At 44.0% G+C, this 21,750-nt stretch overlaps 1 protein-coding gene across 4 annotated transcripts in view; it reads left to right on the top strand.

Moving 5' to 3' along the window:
- The first annotated feature begins 3,950 nt into the window (after positions 1 to 3,950).
- The window catches only part of FBXO25 (F-box protein 25), a 55,639-nt gene continuing 37,839 nt past the window's right edge, over positions 3,951 to 21,750 (top strand). For all 4 annotated transcript variants that reach the window (XM_082863907.1, XM_082863908.1, XM_082863906.1 and 1 more), the window contains exons 1-2: positions 3,951 to 4,036; positions 10,306 to 10,446. In XM_082863907.1, coding sequence (XP_082720033.1) covers positions 10,313 to 10,446 — 134 coding nt within the window. In that variant the 5' untranslated portion in view covers positions 3,951 to 4,036; positions 10,306 to 10,312. The remainder of the gene's footprint in view (positions 4,037 to 10,305; positions 10,447 to 21,750) is intronic.

Genomic DNA, 21,750 nt, shown 5'->3' with positions numbered 1-21,750 from the left:
GAGGAAAGGGAGCATGGCTCTAAGAGATGTTACCGAAAACATCTGCCCTGTTAGAGGCCATATTAAGTTATGAAACTATGCTTTTCCCCCTCACCTGCCAAAGTGAATTTTAGTATCTTCTTATGACTGCTCAGGCTAAAGTGATCTCCCTGCACCTGTGACCCCCATCAAAGTTCACGTGTGCGAATGACCTGGCCCTTCCTTGGGGTCTTTTGAATTTTCGTTTAAATGTTTGATTGCTAACACTTCTTACATGTATTTCCTGCCTCATTCACAGAGCACAAGCTCCTAGCGGACAGGGAAGGTTTCTACATTTCTGCAGTTCCCACAACTCTTAATATGATTCTGGGTGTGGGGTAAGCCCTCAACATATTTGCTGGTTGTTTGATTTTTTTAATTCAATATGTTGCATAAAATTTGGCCAGGAATATGTCAGATAGAAATGTTCCTCCCAAAGAAAAAATATGTATTGGCTTATCGAGGTTTAACATACTTGCAATGAAATGCTCAGTGATATTTAACACAGGCATGGTCTCATCCCAAACTACACCAGACACTCTCATCACCCCAGAAGGCTGCCCTGTCCCTACCCTGGCCCCGCAAAGCCACCACGGGCGTGATTCTATCGCATTTCACACGAATGGAGTCACACGGCATATACTTCCGTGTCTGCGTTCCTTCACTAAGATACTATTCTTGACAAGCGTCCACGTTGTCGCACGTATCAGCGGCTCATTCTCTTTCCACGGCTTGAATATTCCAGTCTGTTAGTCCACTTCCTTGCAAACAGATATCTAGGTTGTTCCAAGGAATAAACTGCTATGAACATTATTGTACACGCTCCTCGTGGCCATGTTTTCATTTATCTTTGATAAATACCTAGGGTGGAATGTGCTGGGGCATCTGTATTAATGTAAACATGTCCATGAGTGGAGTTAGAGACAGCCTTGATACCGAGCTGGGCCCAGTGGGGTTCCTGGGCACAAAATCCTTCCTGTGTCCCCATTTCTTTGATTATAGGAAACAGGCTTCAGTCAGCCTCCATGACCTTCCATGAGTTCCATGGGGCAGATTCAAGCAGTTGTTAATTAGGGAAGGGAGGGGGACTCAAGAGAAACAATAGAGCAGCCTTGGGGCAGGGTCCTGGTTCCCCATCAAGGGATACACAGAACAACATCTTTGAGCTGTTTTGCAGGTACTGAGACCCCCACCAGGTGGGAGAAGTTAACGGTTAATGGCATGCTGCCCACAGAGGCCGGATTCGGCTTCAGCTCTGTGCCAGGTGAACAGAGAGGGTTTGGAGCTGGGTGAGGAGTTGTGGGCTTGCAAACTGGCTGCTCTCAGGATGAAGCCTGATGACGACATGTCTTGTCAGGCAAGTACAGAGTTTCAAAAGTGGAGGGATGAGGTGCCTGCAGGTGGCTGTGCAGTCAGCCTTCCCATCCCTCCGTCCCACGCTTACCACGTGCCACCTCTTAGTTCAGGATCCTAAGATTCTATTCCGATTCCTATTTGAAAGATAAGGAGGCCCAAGACCGAGAGGAGATCTGAAAGAAGCCAGCAAACACAAGCTATCTCCTCTTCTGCCCTGGCCATAGATGCCTGCTGGCCTGGAGGCATCTGTCAGAGAGGTCCTTTTGCCCCAGGCCTCTCCATATTTTGTACGTCTTTATAGCCATCACCCCATTTTCTCACTGTGTATTTGCCATCCTATATCTGCCTCGAACAGTGAGCTCCTGAAAATCAGGGATTTCAACTTCACATCCTCACCACCTGCCATGGTACCCAGCATGTGGTCTGTGTGGTCACCCTAATGTACCTACTGCTCTACCAAGTCTGCACCAAGGTGACAGGGTTTTGTTTGGGTGGTTTTGTTTTGTTTTTATTTTGCACTCCAGTATTATCGTTGCATAGAAAATAGAATTAGTCTTCATGTGTTGTATAAAGATGCCATTAAACATCTTATGTGTTCCAGACAGGGTGGAGCATGGAAAAAGAGACAGTTCTCTGAGCCTGGATGGAGCAAAGCTGAGCTTGTCTCCAGAGGATCAGGGACACACTCCCCAGCGGTGTAGCAGCCTTCAGGACGTATGGGGACCCCGTGCTGGCCGCACCCCAAGCCCCCGGTGAGGCATGGAGGCACCAGCACGCCTGTGACCAGTGACTGCCCCAGCTCACCGCTACAGCAGACCCCAACTTTGGGGAGGGGCTGCAACAATGTGTTTAAGTGTCCCCAAATCCTTGGATTGAATCACAATTGGATTATTTTTAGGAAAATAAAGAACTCAAAATTCTCCATCATCCCAGTTGATAGACTTGTTAGATGAAGGGACGCTGGCACAGTCTGGTAGGTAGGCCCCTCCTTCTGGGTCACTGCTCCTGAGGCTGCGCCCGCCCCATGGCAACTCCCCCCTCACCTCCAAGCTCCCTCCCAGGGGCTCTCCCCTCACTCCCGGCGCTCCACAGTGCCCAGCCACACCCTGTCTTTGCGGAGCATCTTCCTGCCCCTCTGCTGCTTTCTCCTCCTCCACTGGTGAAGTTTCTAGAGGCCCATGAACATGCTCCTCTTTACAAGCAGAAAGCTAAGTGCGCTCTCAGAGATATTTGCTGGACGGAATTGACCTGAACCACTTGGGGGGCCCCTGCGTTTCTCTGCGGATGGCTGTCACTTTGCTTCCTCTCAATCCAGCCAGTGGAACTCCTTCACGAGGAGCTATGTGGACGTTGGCCAATTAGTCTAGACTTCATACTCCTCTAAGCCCTGTGGGGTGCCGGCGGGGCTCTCACCCTGGCAATGTCGACCACAACTCCACTTGCACTTGTCTTTGGCCCAACAATTCCAATGATAGTAATTTACTCGCAAACACACCACCCCACAAATTTAAAAAATAAACCAAAACCACCCACGCATACAGCTACTCATTTATTTATTACTCATTTATTTTTAACGGCAAAATATTGGAAAGAACCGAACGCTCATCCATGGACGATACCTAAAACTAGGAAAAGAAGGGGGCGGTTCTTACATTGAAGATATGCAAGCAACACTGCTGACCTCTGTCCATAATCACTTTCCCATTATTTTAAAAGCATGTAGTCAAAGAACACTATTGTAATAAGCACATGAGGAATAATTTACAAAATTATTTTTCTAAAACATGAATACCTACTATATTTTACACACTTTACAAAAAGAAAAATACTAAGATCAAATACTTATGTCCTGCTCACCATACCCCAGGTACTGTTTTGAATGTTTGACCATGTTAATTCAATTTTCATAAAGATCCTGTGAGGTAAGCCCCGCTGCCAGCTCCATTTTACTTGCGGGGAAAGTGAGACACAGAGTGGTTCAGGCCTTAGTTAATGCCCACGCCTCTCGGTCCTGCTCCGACCCGGCCGAGAGCTCGCACTGGCCAGAACCGGGGGCCCTGCTCCTACCCTGCCTTCCGGAACCCCACATTCTTGTCTCCTAACTGGGAAAACCCCGCTAAATCGTTTATAAATACAAAGTACTTGGGCCTTAAAACTCAGTATACAAGATAATGAGGTGCACAGGGGGATAGGGGGCAAATCGAAGCTGCATTCCCGAAATTCAGGTTGAGTTGGAAAGCTGAGCAGGCTGGGGTGAGCGGATTGGAGTGTCTGTCTGCAGTCGGCCCGGCAGTCACGACCTAGGTGACCTACACCTTCTCTGCTCCCTCAGCACCTGGGGCTTCTCAGCGCCCGGACAACGCCCCCGCCTCCCCCACGAGCCCCACGGGCCGCACCCACTGCGCACGCGCGGGCAGCGGCACGGGGGGGGCCGGAGCGACGCCCACTGCGCACGCGCGCGCCGCCGACTCGGGGATCAGGGTAGCAACACGGCCGCGCGGAGCCGCGCTGGCCAATCAGCGCGGCTGGGGGCGGGGCTTCCCCGCGGCGCTCCCGGGTAGGCGGTGGGCGATTTCCGGCAATAAATCCCGACGGGCCGCCGTCAGGTGCCGGCTGGGGGTTGTCAGTGCGCCAGGTGGGGTCCGGACTGTCGGCGCGCCAGGTAAGGACTGGGACGCCGCGCGCGCTAGGTGGGGACTATGGGCGTCCGCGCATCAGGTGGGCACGGAGGCAGTCTGCCTGCCACACGGCGCGGCCCACCCGTCCTCAACCCCACGCCCACCTTCCGCGTCCCGCAGCCCAGCTCCCCTCCCGCCCCCGCCTAAACCCGCTCCCACCGGGTCGGCCCCCTCCTCCCCCGGCCGGGGGCCTCCCGGACCACCCTTCCCCGGCCCGGCGTCTCCGGCGTCTGCCCTCCGGCCTCGTCCTCCCCAGCCCCTCCCGCGCGGGCACCTGCCCGGACCTGCCCTAGTCCTCCCGGCGTCCGTCCTCTGCCCCCGTTCTGCTCCGGCTCCGGCCCCTCTTCGGTTGCCTTTCTTATTTTTCTTGAGCGGACGCGTTTCAATTTTGCGTCCTTCTCTTCGCGGTAAGCTCCGTTTGGACCCTTCTCCCAGCCCTGGCCCTGCTCGGACTCATCTTGAAGGAGTGTGGGGAATCGTGCCTTTTCCTGCGGAGCCCTCCTTTCTTACCTCTTCCAAATCCTTACCTCCAGCCCAAATCACAGAAGACACGTTTTACCTTATTTTTTCGTGTTCCACTTTCCCCTCTTACGGGAAGGTTTTCCATTTCCGTGAGGCATCTGTGATTATCTCTCAGGCCTTCTTGCAGTAAACCCCATTTCTGATTCTCAACCCTCGGTTTACCATTTCTTGATGGTCTTTCTGGATCAGATTCTTCCCCATTTATAAGCCTTATTCATGTTTGACCCTCAATTATTTGGAAATCTTGTAAGGAAGAGAAAGCAATAGAAAAAGCCAAATGCTTATCAAATTGAGGATCAGTCATTCTTATCTCAGAACAATGCAAATTATTTTCTCAAAATTTATGATGAAATTTCCAGTATAAGAAATACTGGAAGAGAAACTCCTTTGCCAGCTTTTTTCTCTGAATATGAAAGTGCCTTTTATTTTCACTGTAACTTGTTTGTTTCTTATCTGTTTGTAATGTGTATAGCCATAGCTCTTGCTCTACAGGTATAGGCTTTATTGTTCTGAAAATCAGTTTAGTAACTGAGGAGAGTAAGTACTGTTATACATGTAACCTTTTCAGATTTTTTAGAGCTGTTTCCTGTCATGTTTTCCTTGTCTTAGTGTTTTTATATTTAGATCAATCATTACTTTAGATCATATCTGATGATGTATGACATATAAGCTAAAAAATGTAAGAAAAAAACCCCTGCAGTTTTATGACATCTGTTTCTAATAGGGTGTTCAGGAATTGCTGTTTTAAAAATATAGTGGTAGAGCATGGATTGTGAATTGAGATTCCATGACTGTAAATCCCAGCTCCACCAAACTTTTTGCCTCCGTTTCTTCATCTATAAAATAGAGATTTAAAACTTTTAAATGCGGATTGCAACATTTCCTACCTTATACGGTAGTGTGAGGACTCAATGAGATAATAGAGGTAAACTGTCTAGGGTGATGCCTGACCCATACTGAGATCTAGAAAATATTGCTGCCGTTATCATTAGTTAACGGAAAGTGTGCTTGTTGAAGGAAAGACATTTCTTGTCTTGTGCAGGAGTTTCCACTGGCAAATGAACTTCATGAAGCCCTGTTCTCCTGCAGTGCTTCACCCCCATGTCCTGCCATATAAAATAGAGATTGAGGGAAGATCTACAGCAGATGGCCCCATACGCTCTCTGACATTAGTTGGCATGAAATGTGCACAAAATTGCAGATTGTACCAGCTATTTTACAAGAGTAGCCACTTTTGAGTAGTTGCTCTTACACATTTAATAATTTTCAGGAGTAATTTCTAGTTCTTATTTTTGTATTTGGAAATTATCAAAACAAAGGTGATTTTAATTAAATTTATAACATGATAGCAATTCAGATCTTTTAGCAGAACAGATAAATACATTTCCATAAAAAATGATGGGTTGTCATCATTCCAAAAGTTTAACAGTATTTTTCAATTTGCAGACTTGTTAGATGCTTCAGACTGGGACTATTTTTGAAAATTTGAGACCCAAGCCTTTCACATTGCAACTCGTGTGTTTTTTCTTTTCCCTGATGGCTTTTTTGTTATTGTTTGTAATATCTGTGCTTCCAGAATCTCTGCTTTAGTTCATGAACTAAAGCATAAAGTATAAAGATTACATATAAGTACTATATAAGGTTATATATTATAATAACCTATGATGGGAAAGAATATGAAAAAAATGTACATAATTGAATCACTTTACTGTACACCTGAAGCTCACATAACATTGTAAATCAACTATACTTCAATTTTAAAAAAAGTTATATGCAAGTGTAAAGCATAAGTATAAAGATTATACACCTATATGGAATGGAATACACACATTTATTTTGAAACATCTTTTCCTCTGTGTTGAAAATAAAACTCTTGGAAATGTACTATTTTTATTTCCATGGTCCATTTAGCTGCATTTCACTCCTTCCAACCCATGGAAATATAAACACTTAGCAGCTGAAAAATTCAGGCTAACTATGTTTGTTTCTCACAGAGTTGTTAAAGTCAATATGAATGATCTGTAGGGTTTTGGTAGTTGTAAAGGATCAATTATCTTACAGGAAACCCCTAGCTGACTCTTAACTTTACTGCAGAAACTTAGTGTAAATGTTATAGGGATTGCTTGTGAGGCCTGAATATAAGTGCATTAAGTGGTGAGTGGGCATGGTGTCTAAATAGGCAAGTACAGTGTGTGTCATCAAGTCTTAAAATATCTTGTTATCTGAGGTGTTGGTAAGAAGTTTCTGTTAAGTAGTTGTTCTTTCTGCCTCTGTTCTCCCCTTCAGTCTGTCCTTCACACCCTGGCAAATTATTGTGAAAATAGCACTGCTCACATTGCTGGATTGCTCAAACACTTTAAATTATTTAGAGAATAAAGTCCAAACAATTTTGATATTCTGCGTTCTCCTAGTCCCCTTTCCAATCTGTTCTCTATTTCAGCCAGCCTATTCCGCTTATTCTCAAACATGTCACATGTATTCCTGTCTTCATTTTTTTCACCCACCTATGCTGTGATTGGTATTTTTTTCCTTTCTTCATTCACTTAAGATCTAACCATGCTTTAAGGCCAAGCTCATGTCCTAGTTTCTCTTCAGAGGTTTCCCAGGTGGTTTGCTTTTACTCTGAGTTTCTTTTAGTTATTCTCTCTTTACCACTCATTTAGTACTCATATTACAAGATTGCATGTATGCACATTTATATACATATGTATATATTTAATGAGAAACCAATTTTATTAATTTAAATATATGAAGCCTTCTAAATTCTACAAGAAAGGAAAAAAACTAAATAAATTTGTAAAATCTGTGAGCATACAGATCACAAAAGAAAAAAGGAAACATACTGGGGACAATTCTTCAACTGCATCAGGAATCAAATAATATAGGTTAACAATGTCACCATTTCCGCCTTTCAGATCAGCAAGTCGTGTTCTATAAAAATTGTCACGTGGGTAATACATTTTCATCTAATAAAAGAAATATTAAAAATAAAAATGCCTCAAATAAAAAATAATGTAAAATCACTTGAAATTCAAACATGCAGAGATATTCACTGTTTACATTTTGCTATATCTGCTTTCAGATTTTTTTCTGTACACACATGTATAAATTTGTGCCTGCATGTAGAAATACACAGAAGTATCACATATATTTTCCTAAAACTTGCTTTGCTTTCACTTAATATACTGTGAATATCTTTTCATGTTAACATATATTTGCACAATTATTGTTAATAGCCATTTACAATCCCAGTGTAGTAACAAATATATATAACAAAACCTCTTTTAGATATTTTATAGTTGTTACAGTTTGTTCCTGTTACAGAGAATTCTTCAAGGGACAGTTTTCTACGTAACATCCCCCCTGCCCCGGTTTTATTGAGATATAACTGACATATAGCACTATGTAAGTTTAAGGTGTACAACTTGATGATTTGACTTGCATACATCATGAAATGATTACCACAGTAGGTTTAGTGAACATCTATCATCTCCTATAGATACAACATTAAAGAAAAAGAAAAAATATTTTTCCTCATGATGAGAACTCTTAAGATTTACTGTTTTAATAACTTTCAAATATAATGTGCAGCAGTGTTAATTATCGTGTTGTACATTACATCCTTAGTGCTTATTTATTTTATGACTGTTGGTTTGTACATTTTGACTGCACATTTGCATATATTTTAATATATTTTAAATATACTTACATATATTGTGTGTGGAGGGGGTTTTCATTTGTTTTTTTAGTTCCTCAAGGGTTTACTGGTATACCCTTAGGGAAGGGACACATAAGATAATGACACATTTAGTCTGTGTTTATATGTTTGTCATTGAAGTAATACTGTATTTGACCTATTAGCAATATTCTGCACAGTTGCCACTTGATTTTTTTAAACGCAGTTTAAATATGATATTGAGAGATACTTTGGCAATTGTCAGAGGTGGGCCTCAAAGACATTCTTCTCTTGTTTGTGTTTTATGAGACTAAATTTGTCGTTTAAGCATCATCTACTACATCATGGTACTTGCCTTCTTTCGTAAAAGTATTCCCTGGCTTCTGTCTGAAGCTTCATGAAAAAGTATCAGACACCTGCTATTGGAGACAACCTTAAATAATCTGGATGGACTAGACATGGGTGGTGGCTTTTGCATTTTAGGGTGATCAGTAGTTGTGAAACAAGAGTGTGAGATGAGGCTTATCAAAATAGTTTTGAAATTTAAGGAATTATTTTTAATTATCTTCTAAAGAAAGAATTTCAGTTAAACAATATATGACTGAAAAAGATGTGTTCTGATTATTACTTAGTTTAGCAAGGTTTTGAGATCCTCTTGGTACAAAGGAAAATTACTTCATCATACGTTTCATGTTGAGCACTTGTAGTTGACACAGGAATATTGTTGAAGAGCTATAATTTCCCTCAGAAATTTTTTTGTCTCTTCTAAGCCAGTATAAATGCCTATTTAATGACCTATTTTTTGTTAGTTACATTAAATATATTTGGGAGATGGTATTTGAACACTTTCATCTCTTGTGTACTCTATGATATGATGTGATATGATACTTCCACATTAGTGAAATATCCCAAATCTACGTCGTCGGACATGAGATTAATATAACACATTACTCTATGGAAACTTTTTGTTGAGTCATCAACTACCTTTTTGTAGCTAAACACGATGTATACTTTTTAATTCTTACCGTACTGGCTTCTTTATAACACTGTCCTCTCTGTTGATCATTTCTTTCTTAAACCCATTCTTCTCTTGCCTTCCCACTTCCCCTACGTCCGTGGCTCTTCCTGTTCGGTGTCCTTTCTCGCGGCTCGTCTTCACCTGCTTGTCCCTTCAATGTCAGCGACCCTTGAAGCTGGCCCCTTGGCTTTCTTCTGTCCCCGCGCCGTCTGGTCTCTGTCTGTACAGTCTAGATGCTGGCGGTTTTCCTGCCTTGCTCTCCAGCCTTACCCTCCCCTCTGAGCCATTCATTCAGTGATTGTTGAGCTACCCTTGTGCGCCGGGCATCGTTGCAAGTGTTGGGATACAGAGTTGAACAAGACATTGCGTTTTCTTGAGGAAGGCAGACTGTAGCCATGTAAGTAATTTCAGACAGCATTTATTACTAGGAAGGCACTAGGCGCTGGCAGAGACCGAGTAGCCCTGAGGTCTTTGTGAAGCTCAGGTCTGGTTGAACTGTCTCCCTGCGGAGTGGAGCTTCCTTTCTCGGCCGCTTGGTGTCCTCAGAGTGCAGTCCCGCTCCTTTGACTTTGTTTGCCCCCAGTGGCCTCTCCATTCTCACTTCCAGCCACTCCCCACTCCCCCCTTACATGGTCAGCCTCAGGCAGACTGGACTGCGTACAGGGCTGAGCATCAGTGTTTCATGTTCTGTTGCTTCTAATTTCTGGCATGAGTTTTCTGTTCGGTGTCATATTCCTTTTCTTCCTCACTCCCTGACTGCTTGTTCTTCAGGCATGAGCTGAGATGTCACCTCTGGGAAACCTTTCATGACACGTGCAGGGTTGGGCTAATAAATCCACCAGTCCCCATCCATCTTATTTTAGTACAACTGAAGTCCTGTGCCACCTTCAGTGTTTCACCTCAGTGTCTAGCTGGCATGTAAGGCACGTGCAGACATTTAAATATTAAGAATTGTATTCATTAAAGTTAACGAATAAATGTTCTAAATGAAAAGAAACTTACATCAATTACACATACATTTTTAACCTAAATTATAGGAGAGCTATGCCATTTTTGGGCCAGGACTGGAGATCTCCTGGATGGAGCTGGATTAAAACAGAAGACGGCTGGAAAAGATGTGAACCCTGGAGTGAGGGACTTGAAGGAGAGAATGACCGGTGTGGCGCCAGCCACGGCACGTGAGTCGCAGCTCAGCAGAGCCACACCGTCCCCGCCTGACTCTTACGGCTTCACCTGTTGGAGCCCATGACTTACTGCTTGGCTGGGAGTCCCCCCCGGCACCTGCACAAGGCTGGTGTAAGGAAACAAGTTACTAGCCAAAGTCTGAGCCTGGTAGATCACCTAGTGCCCACGCACAGATGCTGCCGTCTTCTTTTTCATTTGAGACGTTTAACCCTTACAGTAGTCCGAGAGATAGGTATTATTTTTATTAACCTCCCATTACAGCTGAGGAACCTGAAGGAATTAAAAGATGTAGTTTTGGTGGCCTGCGTCAGAGGCCCATGGTGACAGTGGCTTGCGCGAGACAGGAGTATAGTCTTCTCTGTCAGAGGCCTGAGTTGGTGAGGTGGCCTTTAGCTCTGCCGTCCCCAGAGGGTAGCCTCGTCGGCGGGGTTCAGGGTGGAGTTCTGCCCCCACCTCCGCGTTGTGCTTGGCAAGGTAGAGGAGGAGGGTACCTGTGCCAAACCTCACCGGCCGGAGTGGGAGCTGCAGGGCAGGCTGGGGGTTGTGGTCTTTCTCCAGATGAAAGTAGAGATTGCATGGATGCAGGAGCCGGCCCGCGTGGCCATGGTGTGCTCACCCGCGATCCCCGTCACAAGTATATTTGAGCATTTGGAGGACTGGGGAGGTCTGCAGACCTCTTCCTCCAAAGTGTCACGGGTCTAGTCATCCATTTTACTGCATGTGTTTATCTCACATTTGCGTAACTATCAGCTGTGTATTTCGAACTGACAGGTCATCTGTTTTTCTGTTAGGAATTTGGTACCTTTAGACTGGAGATTGGGGTTTGTGGTATTTAAAGCAGAAATTAATTTTATATTTAAGATTATAGGAAGGATAACACACAGTGTTCGTTGAATTTATATTGTGGCATTTCTCTGCCATTCTGAATTCTAAAATGTCAGTTTAAAAAAAGCTGTAATGCATGAAATAGAATGTTACTGCTACTTCTACACTAAGGAATTTGCATGTGTTTTTTTCCTCATGTATTCTTTATTTCCCCTCATTCCAAACATGTTGTGAATATCGAAGAATACTTTTTTCTCGTATATTCATAGAATTAGAGAAATACAATCAAGACCTATTTTCTTTGCATGATAAACTCCATGTTCTCCTGTCTCCCTTCCCCCCTTCCCCACAGACACTCCCACTCACCCACTCCTATTCACACTTATTTGAAAATCCTTTGAAATATAAGTGGTGCTGGCAGAGGCCTCTCTGTGTGGGTGTCCTCACAGGGACAGAGGCTGTGTCACAGCAGCCGTGGACTCTCCACCACAGGTGGAGTGAAGACACCTTGCTCCCATCCAGGTGCCTTGCAAGTCTGGGTGCCTTCTCTTTATACAAATGGTATATGTAATTACCAACCTTACATAAACTTTACAAACAGGATGGGACCGTGGGCAACTCACTCACTCCCTGCCAGGGAATGTGATGGGACCGTTGTAAATGAATTGTTCTCAGACCCTGGCAGTTGGACTTTTAGTTTTCATCTTTATTAAGTTCATCCTGAATCTTTATCAGCTTCATCCAGAACACACAAAGATGTGTGGATCAGAGATGTTTTTATTAATTACCTTCTGTGAACGGAGAGAGTGTTGGTCTTCCCAGCCCAGTGCTTACTCCAGACCCTTCACAGTGAGGGACCAGGAGAAGGTGACTTTGCTTTGCTTGTCCACAGAAAGGATGTGGCTGTCCCCTCCTCTCCAGAGGGGGCTCCTTGGAAACAGAAGGAGCCTGAGTCCTGCCTGTGCTCCTTTGGTGTGTAGATAAATCCCTCCATGAGCCAGACCTGAGATGCCTCTGGTTTTGTGATTACACGTGCTGTTGTATGTGCTCAGTCTATACCGTATGTCAGGCATTTACTGTGTATTCCCAGTGCTGGGATCCAGCAGTAAACAGAAAGAGGCAAAACCCATGCCTGGAGGAGCTTGCATTCTAGTGGGACAGTCAGACAAAGGACAAAAGGAGCTCCATGTGGTCTGTTCCATGTCTTAAGTGCTGTGAAGGAAAAAACCTGGGGTGGGAGGGAAGACGGTTGGGGTGGGGGTGGTACATGGAAGTGTCGCGGGGGGGCCTCTCTGAGAAGGGTCAGCTGAATGACACCTTGGGCACCAAGAGGGCGGCCCAGGTGGGGAAGGGAGAGCAGAGACCCCGAGGCAGGTGTCATGAACTCGGGAGCAGCGGGGACAGCAAGGTGGGTGGGATGAAGGGCAGCAGGGGACCAGATGCCAGCGTGGCCATGGCCGGTCATGAAGGGCCAGATGGGTTTTCTCAGAGCTAGACAGGTCAGTGGTTTGGAGCAGAGAGAGGGGGCTTTTGTTCAGGTTTGTGTTTTAACAGGCTCCTTCTGGCTTTTTTGTTGGAAATGGGCTGCAGAGACGTGAGGCAGAGCAGATAGACTCATTCCTAAGAGCCTGTGTAATGACCCAAGTGGGAAATGACTGTGGCTCAGAGAGGATGGAGGTGGCGGGTAATGAGAAGTACTCAGATTCAGATGTTTTGCAAGTGGAGCTGGTAGGTTGCTGAGAGGTGGAGTGGGTGGGCAATGAGGGGGGCGTCGGCAAAGGCAGGCAGGTGTTCAGCCTGCGCAGCTGGGAGGGTGGCCGTTCGTCTGATGACAGTGGAGTCTGACCGTGTACCTTCCTGTGCATGCGCGAGATCCTCAGGGCTCGTGCCTGGAAGTGGAGCTGCTGGGTCACGGGCAGGCCCACCTTCCATTTTCCAATGAGGTGGTATCTATTTCTGCTCCTGCTGTCAGTGTATGTTCATCTGACCACACTGCTCATCCTTTTCCCCCATTTTTTATTTCTTGGAAGTAAATCTGGGCAGAGAAGAATAAGCTCAACGTCATTAGTCAGCAGGGAAGTGCAGGCAATCTGGGAAGACACACGTCGCGGTGTGCCTGAGATCACAGTGCAATGAGGGGTCAGCAGCAGACCAGCTAGAAACGTACCGGAAGTTCCAGGGGAGTGAGACAGCCGACGTGGCCTAGACAGAAGTGTGGAGAAAGTGTTCACCTTCCAGCTAAGGTGCCATGACACACCTACCACAGCGGCTACAGTTAACAAACAACAGAACGTTACAGGTGCTGGTGAGGGCAGTGCCGAGTGCTGGCAAGAATGTCCTCTCGTAAGCTTGATGGGAGTGTAGAATGGCACAGCCACTTTGCTGACTAGTGTGGTACTTTCTTATTAAGTTAAACATATAGCTGCCGTATGACCCAGCATCTCAGTCCTAGGTATTTACCCAAGGAAAATGGAAGCTTATGTTTACACAGTACCTGTATGTGAACGTTAATAGCAGCTTTTTTCCAGTAATTGCCAAAGCTTGGACACCACCCATGCTCTTCAGCTCTCCAGGGGAGGGCCACTCAGGAGCGAAAGGAACGAACCATTGATTGACACAACGTGATGAATCTTAGTTTCATCTTGCTTAGTGAGAAAAACTAAACCCAAGAGGCTTCATATTGTGTGATTCCATTTATATGGCCTTCTGGAAAAAGAGGTGAAAAACAGGCCAGTGGATGCGAGGGGTCTAGAGGTAGGGGAAGGAGTTGATTACACAGATGGCAGGAGGCTTTTTGGGGAGTGGTAGAGCTGCCCTGTAGGGAAGGCGCCAGTCCCTTTACGACTCTGCATTCGTCAAAACCCATAGAGTTGTGCAGCACGAAAAGCAAATTTTGCTCTGTGTAAATCTTTAAAAAAAAAAAAAAAAAACCAACCAGGATGTGTGTGACGGGGAGCTGCTCACCCAAATGATGTAAACTGTGACAGATGGATGTGATTGTGTTACAGACGAACCCCATAACCACACTGAGGTGGGTGTGGAAGAAAGGAGCTGACCTGGGAACTTGGGAAAACCATGTTGACAGGATATTGTCAGGCTATAGACAGACACTCTAGGTGGTAAATGTGCTTCTCATGCCCCAGGGTGTGGGTTAGCAATTCTGAAACTACTTTATCATGTATACTAGGGTTAAGCAGAGTGAGTAAATAAATGCAGATAATGACAGCCAGATCTCTCACTTTGGAGAAGGAAGTCACAAAATCATGCTAGACTGTACCTTGTGGTGCTGGATTGGTGGTGGTGGTGTCAGTGTTACTCAAGCGGTTGTTGCTCTTGTGGGTGGGTGGGTGGGTAGATAGGGATCAGTGTGTAGGTGCATTGATATAACATGTTCCCCAGTTCTGTCTTCTGGGAGGCCAAGAGCGGTGGTGCCCCAGTAGCAATGAGCAGACTGAACACCAGGATCTTTGTTTTGAAGGGTTCCTGGGGAAGTGGTTGATTCCAGAGCTGGGGTACGGAAATATAAGCTGAGCCTAGAGCATCTTGTGGTGTCCAAAAGTAAGGAAATACTTAAAAAAAAAAGGGGGGGGTGCGGATGGGAATATGTCAGATGTCAAAAGGGCAGAGGCCAACCTGAAAGCAGTCCAGTGGCCAAAGCTGGAGCCATTTGAGGAAAAAGCAAATAATGGTGGTATTGGATTATAACTCAAAGGAGAAGATAAATACCCCTGAGTTTATGGGGATATAACACATGAATTAGTGGGGAAGAAGGGACAGCTCTTCCTGACACAATAATTCCAGTTAGTGAATGTGGAAGGAATAGGGAAGTAGAGTGTCACCATTAGGACACCACAATAATGATGGCTGCAGGCAGAGTCCACTGATAGATGCTGAGATTAGTGGGTGAGATGTTAAGGAAGAACAATATTTGCAAAGCGTCCTCCAAAATATCTATGAATTCACAAAGAGAAAACAGTAGCTTTACAGTTGAGAACCCTGGCAGATCCCACCTTAACCGAATGATCCAGGTGACGTGACCAGGAGCAAGACACAGGGGCAGCGTGTACCCTGATCGCATAGGTCCGGATGGGGTCCTGGAACAGCGAAGGGCACCAGCGGGAGGCTGGCGAGACACAGGTCTGTGGGCGAGTCAGCGGTACTGTGCCAGCATCCACTCCTGGCTTTGGTTGCCGTTCTGCATTCATGTGAGATGGTGGGGAAGCTGGGGGAGGGGAGTTTGTACTATTGCTGCAACTCTTCTTGAAGTCTAAACCGATCTTTGAAAGTTGCTTTAAAAAGTCACCATTGAGAACATCAACAGGCAAGCCAGTGACCGGGAGAAAGTGTCGTGTTTTGTAAGCTGTCACTAAGCTGTTTTCTGGGCTCCGTTCTACCTGCTCACACCTCCCTGTGACGCTGCAGCCGGTGGGCCCTGCTAGGCCCTGCCTGGGGAGGGTGCCACGGGGCCTGTGGGGTGGGACTGGGGCAGCTGCTGCCGGGGCCTTTCTGTACCTGTCCCCCCAGGTTGGCAGCACTGGACTGTCCCTCCCAGCTTTTCTGACATTTGCAGACCTGGCTTATCGTGTCCCTTCAACACCAGATGCTGGTGCCCCCACCCCACCCCGCAGGTGGATCCCAGGCCCTCGAGGCTTCTCATCTGAGCTCAGACTCCAGCACCAGCCAACAGTGCTTCCTCCTGCTGCTTCCAGCCTGTGCCCTTCGCTCTCCCAGTGCAGTGTGGTGACAGCTGTTTGCAGTCACTACCTCTGGAATGCTTCAGTGTTCTTTTCGGCTTTTAGGTTACCTAGTTAACAATGTTTTGTATATATTTGTACATTTTCATTTTAAGTTTCTCAGTTAAAATAATTGATGTGGCTTCTGTGTCCTGATTGAACTCAGCTGTTACACTGACAGCTTTTCTTCCAGGATTTTGGCAACTTAGTAAAGAGACAAGCAACTCAATTAGCAGCTGGGAGAATGACTTGGACAAACATGCAAATGGCCAGTAAGATAAAAGTTCAAATCTTTAGTTATCAAGGAAACTAAATTAAAACCCCAGTGATGTGCACCTTCTTCTTGGTTTTGTTGTAAACCTAAAACTGCTCTAAAAAATAAAGGCTTTTAAAAAAGCCACAGTGAGGTAGAACTATCCACCCACCAGAATAGCTGAAATTAAAAAGGCTGACAATAAATGGTGATGCAGATGTGGAGCAAACGGAACTCCCCTTTTCAGCTTTTCACCACTGAGCATGATGATAGCTGTGGGCTTATCATATATGGCCTTTATTATGGTAAGGTACGTTCCCTCTATACCCTCTTTATTGAGAGTTTTATTGTAAATGGATGTTGAATTTTGACAAATGCTTTTTTTGCTTCTATTGAGCGAGCATATGATTTTTTTTTTACTTCATTTTGTTAATGTGGTGTCTTACATTGTTTAATTTGCAGATGTTGAACCGTCCTTGCATCCCTAGAATAAATCTCACTTGGTTATGGTATATGACCCTTTTAATGTATTGTTGAATTCAATTTGCTAGTGTTTTGTTGAGGATTTTTGCATCTGTGTTCATCATTGATACTGGCCTGTAATTTTCTTGTGGTTTGCTTGTATGGTTTTGGTATCAGGGTAATGCTGGCCTCACAAAATGACTTTGGGAAGTGTTCCCTCCTCTTTGATTTTTTTGGAAGACTTTGAAAAGGATTGGTATTAATTATTCTTTAAATGTTTGTTAGAATTCACTAGTGAAGCTCTCTGGTCCTGGACTTTTGTTTGTTGGGAGGTTTTTGGTTACTGATTCAATCTCCTTACTCTTAATCAGTCTGTTCAGATGTTCTCTTTCCTCATTATTTAGTCTTGGTAGGTTGTGAGTTTCTGGGAACTTAACCATTTCTTCAGGGTTGTCCAATGTGTTGGCATATAATTGTTCATAGTAGTCTCTTAAGATCCTTTATTGCAGTGGTGTGAGCTGTGATGTCTCCTCTTTCATTTCTGACTCTGAGTCCTCTCTCTTTTCTCCTTGGTGAGTCTTGCTAAATGTTTGTCAATTTTGTTTATCTTTTCAGAGAACCAGCTCTTAGTTTCATTGATCTTTTCCATTGTCTTCCTACTATTTTTTCCATTGTGGTTTTTTTTTTTTTTTTTTTGTCTTTGCGGTACCTGGGCCTCTCACTGTTGTGGCCTCTCCTGTTGCAGAGCACAGGCTCCAGACGCGCAGGCTCAGCGGCCATGGCTCACGGGCCCAGCCGCTCCATGGCATGTGGGATCTTCCTGGACCGGGGCACGAACCCGTGTCCCCTGCATCGGCAGGCGGACTCTCAACCACTGTGCCACTAGGGAAGCCCTTTTCCATTGTTTTTAGGCTTTGTTCTTCTTTTCTAGTTCCTTGAAATATAAAGTTACATTATTTAAGATTTCTTTTGTTTCTTGGTGTAGGCATTTATCACTATGAACTTTCCTCTGAGAATTGCTTTTGCTGTATACCCTAAGTTTTGGTATGTTGTATTTCCATTTTCATTTGTCTCAAGGTATTTTTTTGATTTCTCCTTTGAATTCTTCTTTGGCCCATTGGTTGTTCATTAACATGTGTTTAATCTACACATATTTGTGCATTTTCCAGTCTTTGTCTTGTAATTGCTTTCTTGTTTCATATCATCAGGGTCAGAAATGTGCTTGATATGATTTCAGTCTTTTTAAAATTTATTGAGACTTGTTTTGTGGCCTTATAATATGATCCATCCTGGAGAATGTTTCCTGTCCTCTTGAGAAGAATGTGTATTCTCTTGTTTTTGGATGGAATGTTCTATATATGTCTGTTAAGTCCATGTGGTCTAATATGTCATTTAAGTCACCTCCTATTGTTGTATTGCTGTCTATTTCTCCTTTTAGGTCTGTTAATATTTGCTTTATTTATTTAGGTGCTCCTCTGTTTACAAATGTTATATCCTCTTGTTGGGTTGATCTGCTTATCATTATATAATGACCTCCTTTGTCTCTTATTAGAGTCTTTGTCTTAAAGTCTATTTTGTCTATTTCTGATGTAAGTTTACCTACCCCAGTTTTCTTTTGGTTTTCATTTGCCTGGACTATCTTTTTCCACTCCTTCACTTTCAGTCTTAGTGTGTCCTTGCATCTGAAGTGAGTGTCTTGTAGGCAGCATATATATTGGTCTTGTTTTTTTAATCCATGCAGCCACTCTTTCAATTGGAGAATTTAGTCCATTTACATTTAATGTAAATATTGATTGGTATGTACTTCTTGCCATTTTGTTAATTTCTGGCTGTTTTGTAATTCCTTTGTTCCTTTCTTCTTCTCTTGTTTACTTCCTTTGTGGTTTGATGACTTTCTTTAGTGGTATGCTTAGTTCCCTGTGTCTTTATCTTTTGTGTATCTACTATAGATTTTTGCTTTGTGGTTACCACAAGCCTTACATAAAACAACTTGTATTTGTAATAGTCTGTTTTAAGTTGATAACATCTTATGTTTTGAATGCATTCTAAAGCGACATTTTTACTCTCCCTCCACGTTTTATATTTTTGGTGTTGATTTACATCTTTCTATGTTGTGTATCCATTAACAAATTATTGTAGTCATAGTTATTTTTACTACTAATATTTTTGTTTTTTAACCTGTATACTGTCTTTATGAGTGATTAACCCACTGCCTTTACATTAGATTATTCTTAATTTTACTATATTTTTACCTTTACAAGTGAGATTTGTACTTTCATGTTTCCCTCTTTGTATTTAGCACCCTTTCATTTCAGCTTAAAGGCATCCCTTTAATATTTCTTGTAGGGCTGTTCTAGTCATAATGAACTCCTTTAACTTTTGCTTCTCTGGAAAATTCTTTATTTCTTCTCAATTCTGAAGGACAGTTTACTGAGTAGAGTATTCTTGGTTGGTAGTTTTTTTTTGTTTTTTTTTTTCAGCACTTTGACTATATTGTTCCACTCCCTTCTGGCCTACAGAGTTGCTACTGAAAAATCTGCTGATATTCTTATGGAGATTCCCTTGTATGTAAGGAATTGTTTTTCTCTTGCTGCTTTTAAGACTCTTCTCTTGTTTTTAACTTTTGACACTTTAATTATAATGTATCTTGGTGTGGCTTTCTTTGGGTTCATCTTATATGGAACTCTCTGAGCTTCCTGGATCTGAATGTGTGTTTCTTTCTCCAGGTTAGGGAAGTTTTCAGCCATTATTTTTTCAAGTAAGTTTTCTGCCTCTTTCTCTCTTCTTCTCTGGGACCCCTGTAATGTGAATGTTGGTCTGCTTGATGTTGTCCCAGAATGCCTTAAGGTATCTTCATTCTTTTTTCTTTTGGCTGCTCTGATTGGGTGAGTTCCACTCCCTGTCTTTGAGTCACTGATATTTTCTTCTGCTTCATTTAGTCTGCTTTGAAACCCCTCTGTTGTATTTTTCAGTTCAGTTATTGTATTCTTCTGCTTTGTGACATCTATTAGGTACTCCTATATTTTCTATCTCTTTGTTGAAATTCTTATTTTGTTCATCATTTATCCTTCTCCAGAGCTCAGTGAGCATCTTCATGACCATTATTTTGAACCCTTTATCAGGTAAATTACTTATTTCCATTTTATTAAGGTTTTTTTCCCTGAGGTTTTATCTCGTTCTTTCATTTGGAACATAGTCCTCTGTTTCTTCATTTTCCTTGACTCTCTGTGTTGGTTTCTGTGCATTAGATAAAACAGCCACCTCCTCCAGTCTTGAAGGAGTGGCCTGGTGTAGGAGATGAGCCTTACTGTTCAACCCTGCCCCAGCTCTTGGTTGTCTCTCAAACCTCTGTGATTGTCCAATCAGCCTACTTTATTTTTAGTCTCTCTCAGTAGTTGAGGGTGTGCCAAGACCTGTCAGTGTCGCAAAGGGGAGTATATCAGTTGTTACCTAGATTCAAGCTGGATTGGAAGCCAGACCCTGAGGCAGCAGCTTTGGAAGTATGCACATATACCTCTCAGGGGAAGACTGGGAGGTGGGCTTTTCTGTCGGTTTCCTCTGAGTTGAGCCCTGGGGTAGCCAGTTAAGAATGGTTTCCTTCTCTGCTATTGTCCTGTTGAACCCATGAACACAGCGCCACTGGCCACCAGAGCCAGGCTATCAAGGGTTGGGTTCTCTGGGCAGCAGCCATGACAGTCCGCGTACCAGATGTGTGCATTGTTCCTCACTCAGAGATGCTGATGACCCACAGTGGGGCAGGGAGAGAGTATGAATGTGCCACCTGCCAGGCTCCTGTCTCTAGAGAGGGTTGCAGTCAGCCCCCAGATGAGTATTTCATTAGCACCCTGCCCCTCCGGCCATAGCTGAAGGTAAACTGACAGGCCTCTTTCACAGGGAGGCTGGTGCATTTTGGGCTGAGGTCACTGTACTGTGTTCTGGAGGCAGCTGGTGGAGAGCTCTCACTGGATGTCTGGGGGCTTGTCTCTCAGGTGCAGGTCTTAAAAGTTGGGGTGCTGATGTGGGTTCACGTCCCTCCTCAGAGAGAAGCTCCAGGCTGGGAGTTCCCTCCCGACTCTGGGCAGCCCCTCGGGGCTGAGGTTTGTGGTGAGATGTGTCAGGGCCTCTCCTACCCACTTAAATGTGTTGTTTTCTTGTTCAGCTGATGTGTAGGGGTGCTCTGCTGGTTTGGGGGTTTTCCCCAGGGAAAATTGTTCCATATGTAGCTGTCAATTCCGTGTGTCTGCGAGGAGGTGAGTTTGGGGTCCTCCTTTGTCACCATCTTGAACTGGACCAGAGGCAGTTTTCATGAGGCTTTATAATTTGTTTTAATATCAGGTAGGACTAGACTTCTCCCACTGCTGTTCTTGTTCTGAATTGTCTCCTAATTCTTCCTCGCTTTCTTCTTAAATGAACTTTGTATTTAACTAGCTCTAAGGGGAAAATCTGGTATTTTTTTATTGGTTAAATTTATATTTTTAAAAAACTTGTTTCATTTCTTCCCATTTATTTACAAAGAGTTTTACAAAATAGCCTTTTACAATTTTTAAAATTTCCTGTCTGTGTTTGTAATTTTCTTCTTGTCATTAATTTTATATAGTGTACTTTCTCTGTTTTGTCTGATAAGATATCGAGTGGTTTATCTTGCTGGTTTGTTTTGTCCAGTGAACCAGCTTTGGGGCTTATTTTTCAGTTCTATTCTTTTACTATTTATTAATACCTGTTTTATCTTTTTTTAAAAAATTTATTTGGCTGCGCTGGGTCTTAGATGCAGCATACAGGATCTTTTAGTTACGGCACACAGGATCTTTTAGTTACGGCACACAGGATCTTTCAGTTACGGCACACAGGATCTTTCAGTTACGGCACACAGGATCTTTTAGTTACAGCATGTGGGATCTAGTTCCCTGAGCAGAGATTGAACCCGGGCCCCCTGCACTGGGAGCGTGGAGCCTTAGACACTGGACCACCAGGGAAGGCCCCACCTGTTTTTATCTTTAACAATTCTGTCTTTTTGTTCACTTACT

This window comes from Leucopleurus acutus (assembly GCF_964270905.1).
Source record: "Leucopleurus acutus genome assembly, chromosome: 21".
NCBI classification, from domain to species: domain Eukaryota; kingdom Metazoa; phylum Chordata; class Mammalia; order Artiodactyla; family Delphinidae; genus Leucopleurus; species Leucopleurus acutus.
This window is presented reverse-complemented; position numbering and strand designations above follow the sequence as displayed.